This window comes from Nannobrachium achirus (genome assembly GCF_963921795.1).
Source record: "Nannobrachium achirus genome assembly, chromosome: 10".
Classification (NCBI taxonomy): Eukaryota; Metazoa; Chordata; class Actinopteri; order Myctophiformes; family Myctophidae; genus Nannobrachium; species Nannobrachium achirus.
This window is the reverse complement of record NC_137819.1, coordinates 60,894,570-60,912,322: the sequence shown is the minus strand read 5'-3', so window position 1 is coordinate 60,912,322 and position 17,753 is coordinate 60,894,570. Positions and strand designations below refer to the sequence as shown.

Sequence of the window (17,753 nt, the reverse complement as noted above, 5' to 3'; positions counted from 1 at the left end):
ACCACGTGAACCCTATCGTCTCTATTCTGGAGTGAACACTCAAAGAAAATAGCCGATCTACAAGCTCAAAATATGACGCAAAGCATTTTGAGCTTTGGTGTAGAGAGGGGTGGAAAAGGAAGGGACCAAGAATAGAACCCTGGGGGATCCTGGTCAACTAAGTTATCAGGGTTTAAGTGGTTTATTACACTCAGGGAAACTGGGAAATGGTCACTTACTGAACCTGGAGTGACTCAATCACTTCAAAATAAATCTGTGTTTCCTCATCTAATGTTTTATTATGGCTCTACAGAAGTGCATTACCTAAAATTCATGCTTCCAATGAAACTGAAAAAGGAGCACATTCCCCCCCAAGACAGTTTCACTCTCATTTTCCTGCATGTACTTGATGTGCTTCTATGGTTTCCAAATTAGGGGCACACGTGTTATTATGTTATTGTAATTGTTACTTGAAACCTGTTGAAAGTGACTCTTATCATTCTCTCAACATTGCCATAGAGACGTTGAATGTTTTTATTTGAATCTTGCTCGTAAGTACAAGCAAGCCACTGATTCTAGGGGCTGCTGGGGCATTTAAAGAAATGCATTTTAGGACCTTTCCTCAATGTATGTGTTAACTTTTAGTGTTTTTAAATAGTTTTGTTTTTGTGTAAATAACCTTTCTTCTTTTTTCTATTATTCCTTTTCTACAATAAATTCTGTCAAATTTGGTTGACACTTATAGCTTAGTATTTGACAAAACTGTCATCTCACACTGGCCTATGACCTGTTGTGTTTACTCTAAACTACAGTGACCTTTATGAATTATGGACGGTGAGCGTGACATCAACCACAGGAACTTAAGCCACGGAAAACAGTGAGGGTGTGGAGAGGCCTCCAGTGTTTACCGTGGAACAGTTTTATTGGAAACGGCCAAGGCAGAAGCCAAGTTGACAGAATAACATCATACTTCCAGTAAAAGACTTAATTATTTTGGATGTGTTTTTCTAGTGTAAACTATTCTTCTTTGAGTTTTAAGTGTCCCAGAATAGTTACACAAGTAACGTTTTTGCAGTACAGTGGTTTACAAAACGACAAAACCTAAAAATACTGTTTCCATGGTTTATTGACTGTATTTTTCAGGCTAGACTACATGTCAAAATAAAAGCTGTCAAGGATTGCAGTCTGAAATCTTTGGTTTAACTTTGCACCAATTTGGCAAGGCATTGCAGAAGAGAGGATTGTCATGGCAAAGACATGATTTAAACCAGTATTTCTTAAAATGTGGTTCATGACCCAAAAAAAACTATTTTATGAAGGGTCCTCCCCATGGAGAAAAATACATCGCCCATCTCTTTAATATTAGTGTAAGGTGCCAGCACCAAAAGTGAGTTTAATGTGATTTCAAAAATAAGAAACGACCAATATCATTATCATCACTCTTTCTATTTACAATTCACAGAGGTCAGTGATGCTACTGCAAGTGGCCTCTGTCCCCGCCCGTTTGTTTGAATTGTTTTTCAAAACGTATGTTCTAGTCAGGCTTTTCTGCAACCACAAAGAATGTACCAGACACGTTACAACTACTGAACTACTTGATGTTCACATCAGGCCGGTGTTTTGTGGCCTCGCATTCTATACAATTTCATTTTGATGCATCACTAGATGTGGGACGACATGTACTTGCTTTCCTTGTTGTTGATTTTGGTTTTTAAAAGATATACGACATTAATGCGACTGATAATGTGCAATGGATTTGGATTAGGTCCCAATGCAAAACCAGCTTCACTGGTTTAAACCCCCTTATTTCAGGTTAGCAGTGAAAGCATTCGACTATGGTTAAGATGTTTGCTGTTCAGACGATGTTGAACTGGCAGACGGAAACCTTCTCCTCATGACAGTTCTCATCAAGCCACTTCCCGCCTGCGGCCGCCGAGAGCGAGACACAGTTCTGGGACGTGCCCCCGTCGGGCTGAGGGGCCCGGCGGTTGGACGTGTCCCAGTTCCTGTACACGACGTCCAGCCCAGACTGGTCCACCCAGGTGCCCTCAGTCGCCATGTCGTTGACGCCCAGCCACACCTGCTCGTCTGGACCGATGCTCTGGCGGAGGTAGTCGCGGAGCTGGTCGTTCTCGTCGGTGGATGTCGGCGTGCCGAGGACCCCGCCCAGGGCGTTGCAGTCGTCGCTAGCTGTGTGATAGCGCTTCTTCACGGGTGTAGACAGGTAACATTTGTTCAGGATCTTTATGCCCTTCAGACACACTGCGGAATGGATACAAGATTAGATTTGGTTTTTCCTACACTACATCTTTTTGGAGATACTAGAATCTTTCTCTGTTACGTTATCTCTGAGGACTCTGACCTAGGAGGTCCTCAGAGTTACTACAGGGGGGCCTCCAAATCTTTGTGTGATAGAAACCTTTTTTTTCTCCTTTTTTATATTAACCACTTGAACCCATAATCTGAGAACTTTAGCCAAAAATAGCAGATCTACAAGCTCACAACGCCTCGCAGTGCGAGGCGTTGTGAGCTTGTAGATCATCTATTTTCGGCAAAGAGGTTTGATGTAGAGGGGAAAAAGAGCAGACTAAGTCCAGAGTGAAAGGTCAAGTTAATAATGTATTGACGGTTCACGTGGTGAAATATCTGAAAACACAAACTGACAAGAATCCAAAAAAACACTGATGATTGTGCTGTCAAACAATGAAACTGTATGGAATCTATGAAAAAAGGTTGTGGGGGTCCCTGCTTCATCTCTCTCAACTAAGGGGTCCTTGGCCTGAAAACGTTGAAGACCCCTGTTATAAATAATAATTGATATGAGTTTTTCTGGATTCAACATATGACCATGATGTCCCAAATGACTTTGATCAACGTAACCTGCTAACCACATATGGTTTACGTTCACACAGATATTATTTGTGGATTTGGAGAGCAACTGTGTGTCATTTTGTGTTCTGGACAAAGGGTCAGACAAGAGCTTTCCATGTGTTCTCCAGACCAATACAGAAGCATCAAAGACTTCATATCTAAAACATCTGGCTTCATTTATCTATAACACAAAGAGGCCAATTTCAATCTCAGACTGACATTTGACTTGTTTATAAATATTGCCATCAATGTTGTAGCAGGATAAAGAAATACATTTAATATATCTTAGCCTAGTGGGCTACAATATAAGAGGTAATCAAATAATATGGATACAGTATAGTATGTAACATTTAATACACTACACAAATCTACTGTTTTTGGCAATCAGATTTGTTATAGCTTTTAACTGAGTAGTTCACCCGCAAAATTACTTTTTTCCCCTATTGATTACTCACACCACGGAGACTTGAGTTGTTGAAAAAATGTACCCCCATTGATTCCGGATGGGGCCCCATCCGGAATCAATGGGGGTACATTTACTATAATCACGCTCAAGTGACTGGCCTCAACTTCAGGTTCCATCGATTCACTCTGAACTACAGTAGGTAAATCAGCTTTCTGTTTTGATGCCCCCGTCTCATGGAACACTCTACAACTCACGCTAAAAATGAATGCTCCAATATCCTATGGACAATTTAATAACATGCTCTTAGACCTCCCTACCTCAGTGTGCAATTGTTTTTAACTTACTAAATGTCTATGATGTCTATGATGTTTTTGTTTTTTATATATTTGTATGCTAATTGTTGATCTTTTTGTATGTAATCTCGTCAGCATTGCAAATGAGGGTGAACCTCAATGCTCTTTTCGAGAATAAATAAAGGTTTCAATCAATCAATCAATCAATCAATCAATCAATTGTTTGTCTTAGGAATGCAACAAATAGAAAAATATATTATTGAACTCAAATCTCCATGGTGTGAGTAATCAATAGAAGAAAGGTCATTTTGGGGGTGAACTACTCCTTTAACAACTTAAACCCTGGCTGGCTCTGTATCTTTTATTTTGTACTTATTTCTTCTCCAAAATAGCTGATCTACAAGCTCAGAACACGTAACAACTGCAACGCATTGTGAGCTTGCAGAACAGCAAGTTTTTGCCAAAGTTCTCCCGAGAATATAGACGCTGGGATTCAAGCGGTTTAAAGGATCACTTTACACCATTTTGAACATTATCTTATGGTTAGTAATCACTCATTGTGCTCATTAGATGGCACAATTTCTGTCTCTGCATCTAAATTATTTAACAGTTGAGTTCAGACACCTCTCTACCAATGATATCATTGATGGGGATTTCAAGCTCATCTACATACAGCCTTTCTCTTCTTGGAAAGTTAGCATGCTGAAATGGAAGCCATTTCTTAAAAACATTTTCTGAGGTTTGAAACTACCAAACATGCCTAGTACCTGTCTGTAAGGCCTGTTGTTCTTTCAGCACATTAAGCTCCTGGACGATGTCATTTATTTGTTGCTGTAGACCCTCGATGGCAACATCCTTGGTTGGATCTACCTCAAACACACAGGACAGGGGGATAAAATAAACACGTGGGTTAAAACATGATAAAACAGCATTAAAACGTAAGAGACAGACGGGTGGATTGAAACACAGAAGAGAGACAGGAGAGAGTGGGGTGGAAATACTATATCTCTGCTGTCGGGCCGAAACCTCCTAACTCCAAAATGTTCATTTTCGGGGAAATGAGCTCAAGTGGAGTTAGGAGGTTTTGACCGAAGGGCTTTTTACTACTTTTCATTGGTTCAATATTATTTTATTTTAACCAACACACAGACATAAAGGGTGTTCAATAGCACATATTTATGAAAAAACACTCGGATTTATGCCAAACAAATCTAAAACCTCAAAAATGGAGTTAAGAGGTTTTGGCCAGACGGTGACGAATTGGTGCATGCTCTTTTGTGTCAGAGAAAAAATAAAATGTACTGTCCAAATAAATGTGTCTCGTTGACTACTGAGAGGGGTAGTGGCAATGTAATACAATATCAGCTGTATGTGGTTATTTTACTGCAGAAAAAGCTACATTTAATTAAAGCAATACCAATGTGTTTGTTATCATGTCACCCACCTTTCTTCTTCTTTGGCGGTGCCTGTTGAAATGCACTGTTCACCAGAAGGAGTACTCCCAGCAAAACACAAGTTCCTTTGAACTCCATGGTCTCAACTGTTGAGTGAGGCTCGAGCATGGAACCTGGCAATTTATCTGCTTCTGTCTGTCTCTCCTCCTTCACACCCTCCCTTCCCACAACAGGGGGAAAATGCTGCAATCCAGAAGGACCGCTTGCAGGTTAAACAGTCAAGCCTCAGGAGTACTTAAATTTGGTGTGTGTGTGTGTGTGTGTGTCAGTCAGTGTCATCTGGCTCAAGGCTCTAATATATGGTGTGTACAGAAAGTGTTAACAAGAGGCAGGGAAAGCAGGTGGAGACTGGTTGTAGTGAGACAGCATGAATTTCCCTTTGACATTTACATCATCTCCCCCTTAATAAAGTGTGTTAGGCCTATGTCTTAGTGTTGACAGAATATGAAAATACACATGTATGTCGTTTTAATGTCTTTAAAAAAAAATATATATACCGGTATATATATATATTTTGTTGGTACAACTTTTAAAACATTTGATGGGAGTTTGGAAGCCCAGAGACTTTCTGTGACTTAAGCCAATCTGTTTACCTCAGTAGATTTTACAATATTTTGAGTATATAATGTTATCGTTAGTCAAATTGTGTATGAATCTTTGATTACACATCTTAAAACGTTCCAGACAGGAACTTCCAGTTTCCTTACAGTTTGGTTGATGTCAATTATTGTCCTTAGAAACTGATAGAAAACTAACTTAAACCCAGTTTGACAGTACCAATTATAATGATCCATCTAAATTCTCTACTTCGTTATACAATGTACAACAGTATATTCAGTAAGGCTTACAGTAGGTGGTTAACCCATTCAGGCCAGGTACACATTTTAGTGTATGGGAGGGGCTTACAGTACATGTACAGTATGTTGCAACATATTTGTTTTTGTAGGCTAAATTCTGATCTAGGCCTAACTATACTGTAGGTTAGGCCTAAATGGGTTTGTGATTGTAGACCAGTGGTTCTCATCTTTTCAGGCTGTAACCCCCCAAAATAATCAGATTCAATCTGGGGACCTCCCATCCTGATAAGCACTTGGGATTGCAGGAGTTGAGGCATGACATTTAGTTTGAATTCCACAGAAAGATGTTGTGAAAATAGGAGATCACAACCTCCCTTGTGTTTGACCAGTTAATTTGTTGACATTTTTCATTTCGTATACTTATTTCCCCCAGGTATCAAAACTTAAATTGTCACTTTACTTTCATCTGTGGACCCACAAAAATCATGTGGGGACCCCCCTGGGGGTCCCAGCCCACAGGTAGAGAACAACTGATGGTAGAGTGTCACAAGCTTTGAGAAGAAAAGCAGTTTGTTCTGGACGCGGCTCCACCCAGACAGTGCACAGGCCTCAGGGTTCTGAAGGAGTGGACACGCCTCGGGGTTCTGAAGGAGTGGACATGGTCCAGAGTCACATCTGCTCCCTCCGTCAGCCTTCAACCGTACAACACTGTTCTGCCGACACGTGGCACACACACACAGTGGCCAGATGAATGCTTCTGCAATACTAAAGAAATGTTTCTTTTTTTTACACTGTATATGAAGACCTGGTCGGATGACTTATATAGAGTATTACGATTTTTCAGAGCTTTAACTTGTGATGCTGTGACCCTGAAAAAGCTGTATTTTGTGAATGCGATTGCAAACACTCCGCCTTCTTCTAAAACTAAAGAAATGTTTGAATTTCATCAAGAGTATGTTTTAGTAGAAATTCAGTCCAGTTCAAGTAACACAACATGAACATGTGGCCTAGGATGTCCTTCTTGTTCATTAGTGTGGTTGGCAAACAGCCTATAGTACTTAGATAATATTTATTTTGCCACGCTATTCCTCCCAGTTTTGGTGGCACGCACTTGGGCCATATGTAAAATCGACCGGCGTCATCAGGAATCGATTCCTTGCATTTTGCTAAGAGATACGTTACATCATTTAATTTATATATTATTACGTTATTTGTGAATTAATTTCTCCATTGACTTTAACCACACTAACATAATCGCTTTTATGTCCATATATGGAGTTCCCTGATGTCATCAATATTAAGCCCATATCTAACAGGACTTCATTTGGGAATGCCCATATATGGAGGCCACATACCACCCACACTAACAGAATCCATATATGGCCAAGACAGATGACTGCCCATATCTCCATTTATGGGCATAAAAGGAATTATATGTATGATGTCACACATAGACATCATAGGACTTTCACATAACGAATAACTGAGTAAGCATGTTTGGGCTCTCACAACATACAGTAGCTCCATATACAGTACATGGATCTCCATATATGGGTACCAGGGGTCTCCATATATGGATAACTGGTCTGATATACATCACTGGCCAGTTGGCAAAGACATGGTTTGTCGCCCTGAGGCGTCTTACTAGTTTATTAGTGAATTACATTTCCCCATTGACTTGAATGGGGAAAATTGAAATGGTAAGACGAAATTCATTTGAAAGTCATGGCAACCACACTTGCAATTTCCAATTGCATCTTTCTCGTTACATTGTACACATTGAGTAAATTAACAGAGGATTCTACTGTATGAAGCAATAACAGATCGGCATTGAACTCGTCTGTTATTTGTGGCATACAACTGCATATGAACAGATCAAAGAATACATTCAGTCTACTGTAGTATCTGCAAAGACAAACAGACTGTATTATACAAATAAAAAAAGGTTTTATTAGAAAAGTAGTCATGTACAAACTGATGGTTGACATCAAGCCAGAAAGCCCACTTTCTGCCTCTTCTTCCCCAGACTCTCTTCCTTCTCCAGCAGAGACATGAGAGGGGCATGGAGGGCCTTGCCCACCCGTTTACCTGCCTGGACAAGACAGATAAGACAGACCTTTATTAATCCAGGTGGAAATGCACTTATCAAAGCAGCACCGCTGTAAGGAAGAAACTTAACTAGTGGTAATGGCAGAGAACAAGTACAGAATATGTAATAACACTGGTGAAAAACTAAAATAGGATAACAAAATAAAAGCTTTGATAAAGATGACTCTGGCCCTCTGTGCATGGGCAGGTCAGATGTTCATAGAGTATAGGCCACCAATAAGTAGAAATAGAGCCATAGCTTTTGTGTGCATTCTATCACCTAAATACTGTATGTACATTCTATCATCAGTAAAATGGAATAGTAGTTACCATAACCTGGGATTAAACCACGCCAATAATCTCCTTTACAATATAATTGTAGAGTCAAACCATTATCTAAACCAGTAGTTGTCCAAGTGGGGTCTAGCTACCTGAGGGTTACTTGGGGACTGCACATAAGTCCGACATCTCATTAATCTGACGGTAGTTAGGGTTAGGTTTAGGCATAGTTTTACTGAGGTTGGGGTTAAGGTTAGGCTTAGTTAACGTCTGACTGATGGGGGTTCCAATTAGACCCTTACACGTCTGTAACTCTGCGTGTTCAAAAGGAACCACATACCGTACATGCTTGGTTCCATTTGTACACTCAAGAGTTATGTGTGTCCGTGAAATTAGAACGTTTGAGAACCACTGACCAGAATATACACAGTTGATAGCAGAACCAGCAGGCAATGTCTGAAGGTGAACGTCCACAGCTTCATGCTATGCTAATAAGTGAGCAGAGTGGCTGACAGATGGTAGGAGACTCACCTCTGTCATCTCAAAGATGCTCTCTGGGTCCAGGCTGCCTCCTCCCACCTTCCTCACACAGGTCACCAAACCCTTGTGTGTGACTGAGATGAGCAGGCTGGCCACCGAGCAGGCCTTCTCCTGCAGCGTAGCGTCCACCACATGGCGATGACCCACCTGACCGCACGCACGCACACACACACACACACACACACACACACACACACACACACACACACACACACACACACACACACACACACACACACACACACACACACACACACACACACACAACACACACAACACACACAACACACACACACACACACACACACACACCTATAATGACTCAAAATTGGGACAGCAGGCTGAAACTGGTTGAAGGACCATAGTGGTGTTTTTTTTTTCTTTATAATTTTTATCCCACGATTTTGCAACCCATTTTCACCCAGTGCCAATTGCCTATGTAATCCTGGGCTCTGTTCTCCCTCTGCCGCGCCTGGGGAGACAACGGACTGACCTCATGCCTCCTTCAATGCATGAGTAGTCCAAGTTGTTTCTTTTCACCTGACAGGGGGGATTTCCCCGGGATGGACGTAGCGTGTGGAAGGAACACGTTATTCCAACCAGTTCCTTTCCCCTCCATCAAGCGGCCCGGCTGGCCAGGGGGAGGCATTATTGAGACCAGGATTATTGCATGTTTTTGTGAGGGTATCAACCCTAGGAGACACAGGGAGAACATGCAAACTCCACACAGAAAGGCCCTATCGCCGACCCCACCTAGGGTGTGGGCGCTGATGACGCGGAGGGAGAAACACGCCCCCAGCACCACAGCGTCCCCCGGCGGGAATCGAACACAGGACCTTTTAGCTGTGATGCGAAGCACTAACCACTGTGCCACCGTGCCCCGTGACCATAGTGGTGTTAATGCATGTTTGGCCCATCAACCTCAATTCATGTCTACTTTTACTGTACTGCTGACTATTTGCCAAAGAAAGCACACCAAAGTTTTGTTGAGTTTTTCCTACCGTCCAAGAAAATATTGATCTCCGTTCATTACAGTACAATATGCACAGGAACTTGCTGAGACTTAATTCGGCACAGTGAACATTTTCTTGGCGTCAAAGTTACGTCATCGTTGCATTTTAATACAGTTGAAAGCACAGATTGATTTGATTGTATAAGTCTAGCCAAGATAGTTTAAGAACACAATTCAAATGCCTACAACTTAGAAGGGCTATCAACTCAAAGTTATATTTTAAAGAAAATTGGAAAATGGAAGATTATTTATATTCAAAATTGTAAAAACTACAATGGTATGCTTTGAAAAATCATTGGCAGTAATGTAAACATAACTTACTTAATGATCTCACGGCAGAACAATGATTCATGGACAAAGATAATGATACGTTTCCCTTTCATGCCATAACTGTAACTGAGCGAGTGTGGACACTGCTTACCTTACACAAGGTCACTATGCAGGGAACATTCTGTACATTCAGCCTCATGCAGTCATAAGGGTCGTCTGATAACTCGATGTCCTTTCCTCCTTCTTCATCTTCTGATATGTGCACTTTGGGAATTCTGTTGTTTGGCAACAGGGGAAAAAATTACAGTGTTTCAGGTTGTAGTTTTCCCCTACTGAATCAAAGATGTACAAACATGTACTGTGTGTTGGACGAGAGCTTGATCATAGAATAATGCTGCATACTAGACTACTTACTTGGTGTTAAAGAGAGCTGCTTTAATAGCTATTGAGATGGCATCATACAGGTTTCCATCACATTGCAGCAGCTGCGGAAACAAACAAAATAAGAGATGTCACAAGCACGACTCCTCCACTTGTTCATATTCATTTTAATATTCACTTGTTCTCAACAGAACCAAAAACATACAGTATGCAGCTTCATGCATGTAACAAACTGACCAAACCACTTCTACTATGTTCTAATCTACTTTTTTTCTATAGAGCTGTAATAGGATGGAACACATTGCCTAATTCCATAACTAATACAAACACAAAGTTCACCTTTAAGAGAAAGTTAAAAGAACATCTAATTCAAAGAAGCCTTATACTCCGAGGCAAAACGTTTAATGTGAGCTTGTAGATCGGCTTTTTTCGGCAAAGAGGTTTCGTGTTGAGGGGAAAAAGAGCAGACTAAGAGAGGTTTTGTGTTGAGGGGAAAAAGAGCAGACTAAGTACAGAGTGATAGGTCAAGTTTATTAAGTATTGACGGTTCAAGTGGTTAAATATCTGAAAACACAAATTTACATGAACCCAAAATACACTGATGATTGTGCTGTCAAACGATGAAACTACGGTATATGGAATGTATGAACAGATTGTGGGGGTCCCTGCTTCATCTCTCACTCAACTAAGGGGTCCTTGGCCTGAAAATGTTGAAAACCCCTGTTATAGAAGAACCCTGTTATAAGCAACTTGTACAGATGGACAGGAATGGCAGTTGAAAACAGTGGTGCTCACCAACACATCGACATAGAGCACCCAGCAGTGTTCCCCAGCACTGATGCAGAGGCTCTGCAGGTCCAAACCGCGTTTGTTGTTGAAGACTTTGTAGAGAGTGTTGCTCAGTTCTGTCCCGAGCTCATCGCCCCCCCGACCCTCAAACTCTGGAGTGGCATTGGCTGAACTGCCAAGGGCCAGAATGGGGAAGTAACAGATATATATACAGACAGTCAATTATTAGTTATATTTAATGACAGATTAACCACTCAGTCCCCATTTCATACTTTGTTATGAAGGTTAAAGAAATAGCCAATGTAGAGCTCACAACACAACATGCACAGACAATAGACTTGACACATTGTGAGCTATTTTATTATTATCATTATAAATTTTTCTATAATGACATGCCCAAAAGACGGATGTTAGGTTGAACATTGTTACAGATAAAGTATACAATGAATTGTAATGCATTTGTATAAGCATCATTTTCTTTGGGGATAAACACTGCCTCCTGGTGGTCATGTTATGCTATTTCTTCAAAATAGATAAGATAGATAGATAGATAGATACCTTTATTATCCCAAGGGGGAAAATGTGTTGCCCAGAGGCAGCACAGCAGTATAAGGTTATTTACACAGTTACAGAGAAGTATGAAAAAGATAAAACAAATTTACTTTCTATACTACTTTTCATGAACAGGCCAAATAAAACAGTCATACATGTTTCTGCAAAGACAGTCTGTGCAAATAAAGTTTTATTAGAAAAGGAGACAAACTGATGGTTGTCCCTGTATCTTATTACCAAATTATTCAATGACTGGGCTGGAGCCAATCTCTATTCATTTTATCATTTAATGACTTGCAGTACTTGTTTCAACTTCTGCTGTTCTCAACGGCATTCTGTGAGAACCTTATGACATACAGTATAGCACTGCTTGTGGCTCCAGGCACTATTGTTGCCTTCAGCTTCTGTTGTTACTTTCAAGAACACCAATATAAAAAGTCATTTATGGCTGAACCAACAGGTAATAATAGGATAGGTGGGTACCAAGGAAGAATGAGCAACTCTGTGTTAAATTGGCATTTGGGGAATGTTTTTAAAGGATAACTTTGTTTTTGTTTTTTTTACAACAAGGGCTCATGTATTGAGATTGTATTAGAGAAAAGACAAGGTGAGTAAAAAAAAAGATATATACAGTATATATATCCTGGTTTCTATCATTTTAGCCATTTTAATCAGTGGGCAGGGGCATGCTCGACTCACTAATACTGTTGTTTACCCCCCGCTTCCCATTCCCAAGATGATCTTTCATTAGTCTTGCGTAGCCAGACAACTATTCCACAACCCCCGAATGCTATATAGAGTCTGGAACGGCAGCTCCCGAACGGTGAGTATGGGAAGTAGCCAGTGCTGCACTGAACTGTGGTCCCATTGGAAACATAACAGAAACACAATAGCTCAGACAAAGTCATTCGAGGTGCCTATTATTGTTATGGGTGTATAGTTTAAGAAAACGTTTGAAAACAACATGGAAGTAACACCAATAACACCAGAGAAAGACGAAATAATGCCCCAAAAAATAAAGAAAGGAGACATAGCGCTTCCAGTAGGACATGTTATTGCTACTGCACCAAGGGAGCGGTTGCATCACATCCGCTTTATCTCGCACTCATCATGTCTATTCCGGTTTGCCAGACTGTATACCGGGAGCATTTGGCCAAATCGCGGAGGCAACAGTCTGGCCACGCGAGACTAATCTTTCATGGGTAGATGTGACTTATAGTGTTACTGTAATAAATAATAATAAAGACATGGCCGGCTTATTTTGTCTAAAAAGACATTAAGCTACATGTCCCCGCCCACTGAAATCAAAATCAGTAATTGAAAACATTTTAATACTCATCTTTTCTTTTCTCTAATTACAATCTAAAACATGAACCTAAGATGTCCTTTAAGTAAAGTAAAGTATACATGATTAGAACATGCTTAATAAACATTTGACAATTAAGGTCTAATATTTCTACAATTGCTACAAATTATAGCCAGTTGTACACATTGAGGTGCCCAGATGTCCCTAAAGTGCCCACCTGCTATCCTGTATCCAACCACAATACTTACCAGTCAACAAAAAACTCCAGATATCCTTCATCTGGAACTAGAGGTCTTGGTTTCCCAATCTCAGCCTTGACTCCAACTAGAACTGCAGAATCACCCTGAAAAACACATGAACCATAGAACTTGGTAATTGTTATTGGAGGTTTGAGATGGGTACGTCTGGTCTTACATGAGCTTTAACTTAGCCACAAGCAGCTCTTTGATTCTATTTTTAATATCTGGAATCTAGAGTTGCAATACCAACCCTTGACAGCCCATACTGTACATCCAAACGTAAACTGGCCATGATTGCCATGATGTGGCCCCACTTCCCAATTTGCCTTGCTCTGCTCCAAGCTTCTATCAGCCAGATCTGTGTTCAAATACACCTTAAATCCAATTAAGCACTCTGTTAAGATCTGGACACCGCTCAGCTCCTTCTCACTTACTGACTGTCTTCTCCATTTCTATCCCCATAGCAAGACACTCTAGTTTCAGATCTTCAATTATAGATGAGACATTTAACATTTGAACCAGAAAGGGGCGGCTGTGGCTCAGGACTAGAGGTAGCAGGCACGTGCACACAGACATCAAAAGGGGCTTGAGCCCCTGCCCTTTTATCCATCTGTAAAAAGTGCCCTCTCCAGACCATGAATGCTGTTTTTACTATGGTGAAAGAAACACAAATGCCCCTCTTTCCATGCCATACCTGAAGGCAGCATTCAAGAGAATTGCCTTGTCCAAACGCTCCCGAACTTGAATGCAGCGTCTTATGTTGAAAGAATTGTCCTCTCTGTGTAGAAATCAAGCATCGGAAATAGCCGACATCCAAGCTCACAACGCGTCGTGAGCTTGGAGGTCAGCTATTTTCGATATTTCCACCAAAAGTGCCCCTTTAGAAATTTCAGCCCCAGCCTCTCTAACATTCTCTGCATGTCCCTGAGAGGTAGAGCAGGTTGACCAATGATCCCTGGGTTCAAATTCCGGCTCCTCCCGTCAACATGTGGAAGTGTCCTTGGGCAAGACACTGACCCTGGAAGTGTCCTTGGGCAAGAAGACACTGACCCTGAAGTGTCCTTGGGCAAGACACTGACCCTGAAGTGTCCTTGGGCAAGACACTGACCCTGGAAGTGTCCTTGGGCAAGAAGACACTGACCCTGAAGTGTCCTTGGGCAAGACACTGACCCTGGAAGTGTCCTTGGGCAAGAAGACACTGACCCTGAAGTGTCCTTGGGCAAGACACTGACCCTGGAAGTGTCCTTGGGCAAGAAGACACTGACCCTGAAGTGTCCTTGGGCAAGACACTGACCCTGAAGTGTCCTTGGGCAAGACACTGACCCTGGAAGTGTCCTTGGGCAAGAAGACACTGACCCTGAAGTGTCCTTGGGCAAGACACTGACCCTGAAGTGTCCTTGGGCAAGACACTGACCCTGGAAGTGTCCTTGGGCAAGAAGACACTGACCCTGAAGTGTCCTTGGGCAAGACACTGACCCTGAAGTGTCCTTGGGCAAGAAGACACTGACCCTGAAGTGTCCTTGGGCAAGACACTGACCCTGAAGTGTCCTTGGGCAAGACACTGACCCTGAAGTGTCCTTGGGCAAGACACTGACCCTGAAGTGTCCTTGGGCAAGACACTGACCCTGAAGTGTCCTTGGGCAAGACACTGACCCTGAAGTGTCCTTGGGCAAGAAGACACTGACCCTGAAGTGTCCTTGGGCAAGACACTGACCCTGAAGTGTCCTTGGGCAAGACACTGACCCTGAAGTGTCCTTGGGCAAGACACTGACCCTGAAGTGTCCTTGGGCAAGACACTGACCCTGAAGTGTCCTTGGGCAAGACCCTGACCCTGGAAGTGTCCTTGGGCAAGACACTGACCCTGAAGTGTCCTTGGGCAAGACACTGACCCTGAAGTGTCCTTGGGCAAGACACTGACCCTGAAGTGTCCTTGGGCAAGACCCTGACCCTGCATTGCCTCCAATGGTGTCAGCTCGCCAGTTGCCACCACTGGTGTGGTGTGTGTGAAGTGAGGACGCTGGCGTTGGCTGTCCGCCGCTTCACTTCCCAATGTATGAATGAATGGACCTTTGTAAAGAGCTTTGAGTTGGCAACTTGCTTAGAACAGCGGCAGCGCTATAAAAATGCAATACATTATAATTATTAATCATTATTATTAGAAAGGGGATCACCTCAATCTACGGTCTGAAATACCATAGATGTTTGCAGCTTCGTAATTTTGTAACATCATTCATTATGAATTCTCCATCACAACCACCTGATTCTCTTCTAGATTCCATTTTAGAATTCAATTCAACCCATACTTTAAAGGGGTGATTGGGTCGGTTTATTCTTTATTAAACTCATTTAACACAGATCTCTCATGAACATCTGGAGGAAGCCTTGGATCTTCAATTTGTCAAGTTCCAAGTTTTACGTACTACTGCAATGTTGTGAGTTTAATGTTGTTTAATACAATCAGATAGGACTTATCTGTTTGGATGAATGGGCTGTCAAGTTACGGTTGGGACTTGAGGAACTACTGTATAGATTCCAGATATTAAACAGGATCTATGGTCAGGGACGTGCTGGGCCCCTGATTCAGCCCGGGAAAAAGAGTTGGAGAGGCCCTCATTGCGTGCTATAGAGAGAGATCTCTCTCTATAGGGCTGCTGCTACTCAAAGATTTGCCATATCAGATCATGACAAGTGACAAGCCAGTGGGCCAATTACTGTACATGAGTTATATTTCGTCGTTGTCGGGTGGAAACCTGTCCAAAACCGTTTGTTTTGTATTTATCATTTTAAAAATGATTTAAACTAGTGAAAACAGCCGATCTACTGTGCTTGTAGATCTGCTGTTTTCACAACTTTTGTGTGACGGCCTTGTATGATGAAGCTGGGCTTTGCTTTGCGAAAAAATGTACAAATTTGAAACTTGGAGATACAAGGTTTCTGCCCGACAGTGACGATTTACTTTGTTGGTCGCCCAGCCCCCAAAATGGAATGAAGGCCGACATTTTATTTTTATTTTTTTCCTAATGGCCGGCCTAGACCGGCCGGGAATGAACCGGCCATTCGGGAGTTGTCCCGCTTTTCCCAATGGCCAGCACGTCCCTGTCTATGGTGCTTGGGGCTAAGCTTAACTGTCAAATACATGTTTTGTTAATTGACATACATGTCATCTCTCAAGACAGATTCATGTTCAAGAGAGCATACACAGAAACATGTCTTGTCATGCTGGCGTTAAGACAGATCACACATCAACATTACCAGGGTAATTTTGGCAGATCCGTCTGTGTTGGTTACCACGTCCGTTTCAATCTCCATGTGTCTGTAGTCTTCACAGCTCCGTCCGTCCACTCGCAGGCCATCCTGGTGTTAATTAATAACATGAATATTACAATGATGGGAGACAAAATGCACCAAAGAATGGATGGGAAATGCTGGTGTGAAGACAGTTGAGGTACAGATAGCTAGCATTAGTGCCACTGCCTGCCATAACACATCCATATACTGTACAAGAGTGACACACTGTCAAATGGACAACAGAATATCTGTGTAGTGACTGTTTGAGATACTTACTCGTATACCATGCAGAATATACACTTTCTCGGCTTCGCTAACTTGTACAGTTGCCATTATATGAAAACACTAAAAACACTAGCAGCATGTGTGGAACACAGCGTCATCAACCGGCGACAAAGGCAGCCTATCCATAATCACGCCTGGTTTGCGCACGCGTTGGTTGAAAACAGTCAGCCAAAGTAATTTGTATTTTTCTGCTAATTATAAGTAATTATAGACGTTTTGAGTGAGAAAAACAAATAACTATTGTCGTGCATTATTATAACAAACTATATTTTGTAATTGTACTGGAAAGCTTTATAAAATTAGCAATTACAAATACAACTTTTCGTTTACACAAGGTTTCTGACAACTAAACACTTAAAACAATATAGAATCAATATTCTCCGGCATTCTACATTACAGAAATAAATGAATACACGCACTCCATCCCATCACCAGGGAGCCTGAGGGACGGATATCATATTCGCGCCGTTGATAGGCGGGTTGGTTGTTTAGCAACGGTTGTCATCGTAACGGCTCATAGCAGCACAACGTGAACGTCCCTCCTGGCTATGGGATGCTATCGGGCGGGTGGGGGGGGGGGCATGGGGGGGGGGGGCATGGGAGGGCAGAAAAAAAAGAGCACTAGAGATGGGATTTATGGCTCTTTCAAGTGAGCCGGATCTCTGGGATCCGTTCCTTTCAAAGAGCCGTTCAAAAAGACTCATTTTAGTTATTTTTTAGTTATTTAGTTACTTTGTAGATTTTGATTATAATTACAAATCAATTCAACCCTGTGTTGGCCGTATAGGCCATATAGTCCGCTTGCCAGCCCATTGAGCCCCATTGTGAACCCGGACATATTGAGTACAGTAAGGTTTTATGTTAGAAATGTTGAGTATGGGTCCCCAGCATATAAAAACCACCGGATGCTAACTTGTATATGTT

At 41.8% G+C, this 17,753-nt stretch overlaps 2 protein-coding genes across 3 annotated transcripts; both read right to left on the bottom strand.

Annotated features, from left to right (window-relative positions):
- Positions 1–1,834: 1,834 nt before the first annotated feature.
- LOC308292764 (tetranectin-like) lies at positions 1,835–5,096 on the bottom strand (the record flags this gene model as incomplete). Its single annotated transcript, XM_080735180.1, has 3 exons — positions 4,994–5,096; positions 4,317–4,415; positions 1,835–2,241 (listed from the first exon to the last, which is right to left on the bottom strand). The coding sequence occupies exons 1-3, from the start codon at positions 5,079–5,081 to the stop codon at positions 1,835–1,837; spliced, it is 594 nt and encodes a 197-aa protein (XP_080591306.1). The 5' UTR covers positions 5,082–5,096.
- A 2,672-nt stretch (positions 5,097–7,768) lies between these two features.
- On the bottom strand, positions 7,769–16,935 carry exosc7 (exosome component 7). Of its 2 annotated transcripts, none has more exons than XM_080735056.1 (8): positions 16,821–16,935; positions 16,509–16,610; positions 13,266–13,360; positions 11,166–11,331; positions 10,404–10,474; positions 10,141–10,264; positions 8,699–8,854; positions 7,769–7,892 (listed from the first exon to the last, which is right to left on the bottom strand). In XM_080735056.1, exons 1-8 carry the CDS (start codon positions 16,875–16,877, stop codon positions 7,788–7,790), a joined length of 876 nt encoding a protein of 291 aa, XP_080591182.1. In that variant the 5' UTR covers positions 16,878–16,935; the 3' UTR covers positions 7,769–7,787. The 2 variants fall into 2 exon arrangements, with proteins under 2 accessions (XP_080591182.1, XP_080591183.1); XM_080735057.1 differs by having other exon boundaries at positions 10,146–10,264.
- Positions 16,936–17,753: the final 818 nt, after the last annotated feature.

Coding starts and splice junctions, on each gene's coding strand:
- exosc7 (XM_080735056.1), bottom strand. CDS start 16,877: ATGGCAACTGTACAAGTTAGCGAAGCCGAGAAAGTGTATATTCTGCAT. Junction 8,855..10,140: donor GCATAGTGACCTTGTGTAAG/GTAAGCAGTGTC, acceptor GCGTGCGGTCAG/GTGGGTCATCGCCATGTGGT. Junction 7,893..8,698: donor GCATCTTTGAGATGACAGAG/GTGAGTCTCCTA, acceptor TGTCTTGTCCAG/GCAGGTAAACGGGTGGGCAA.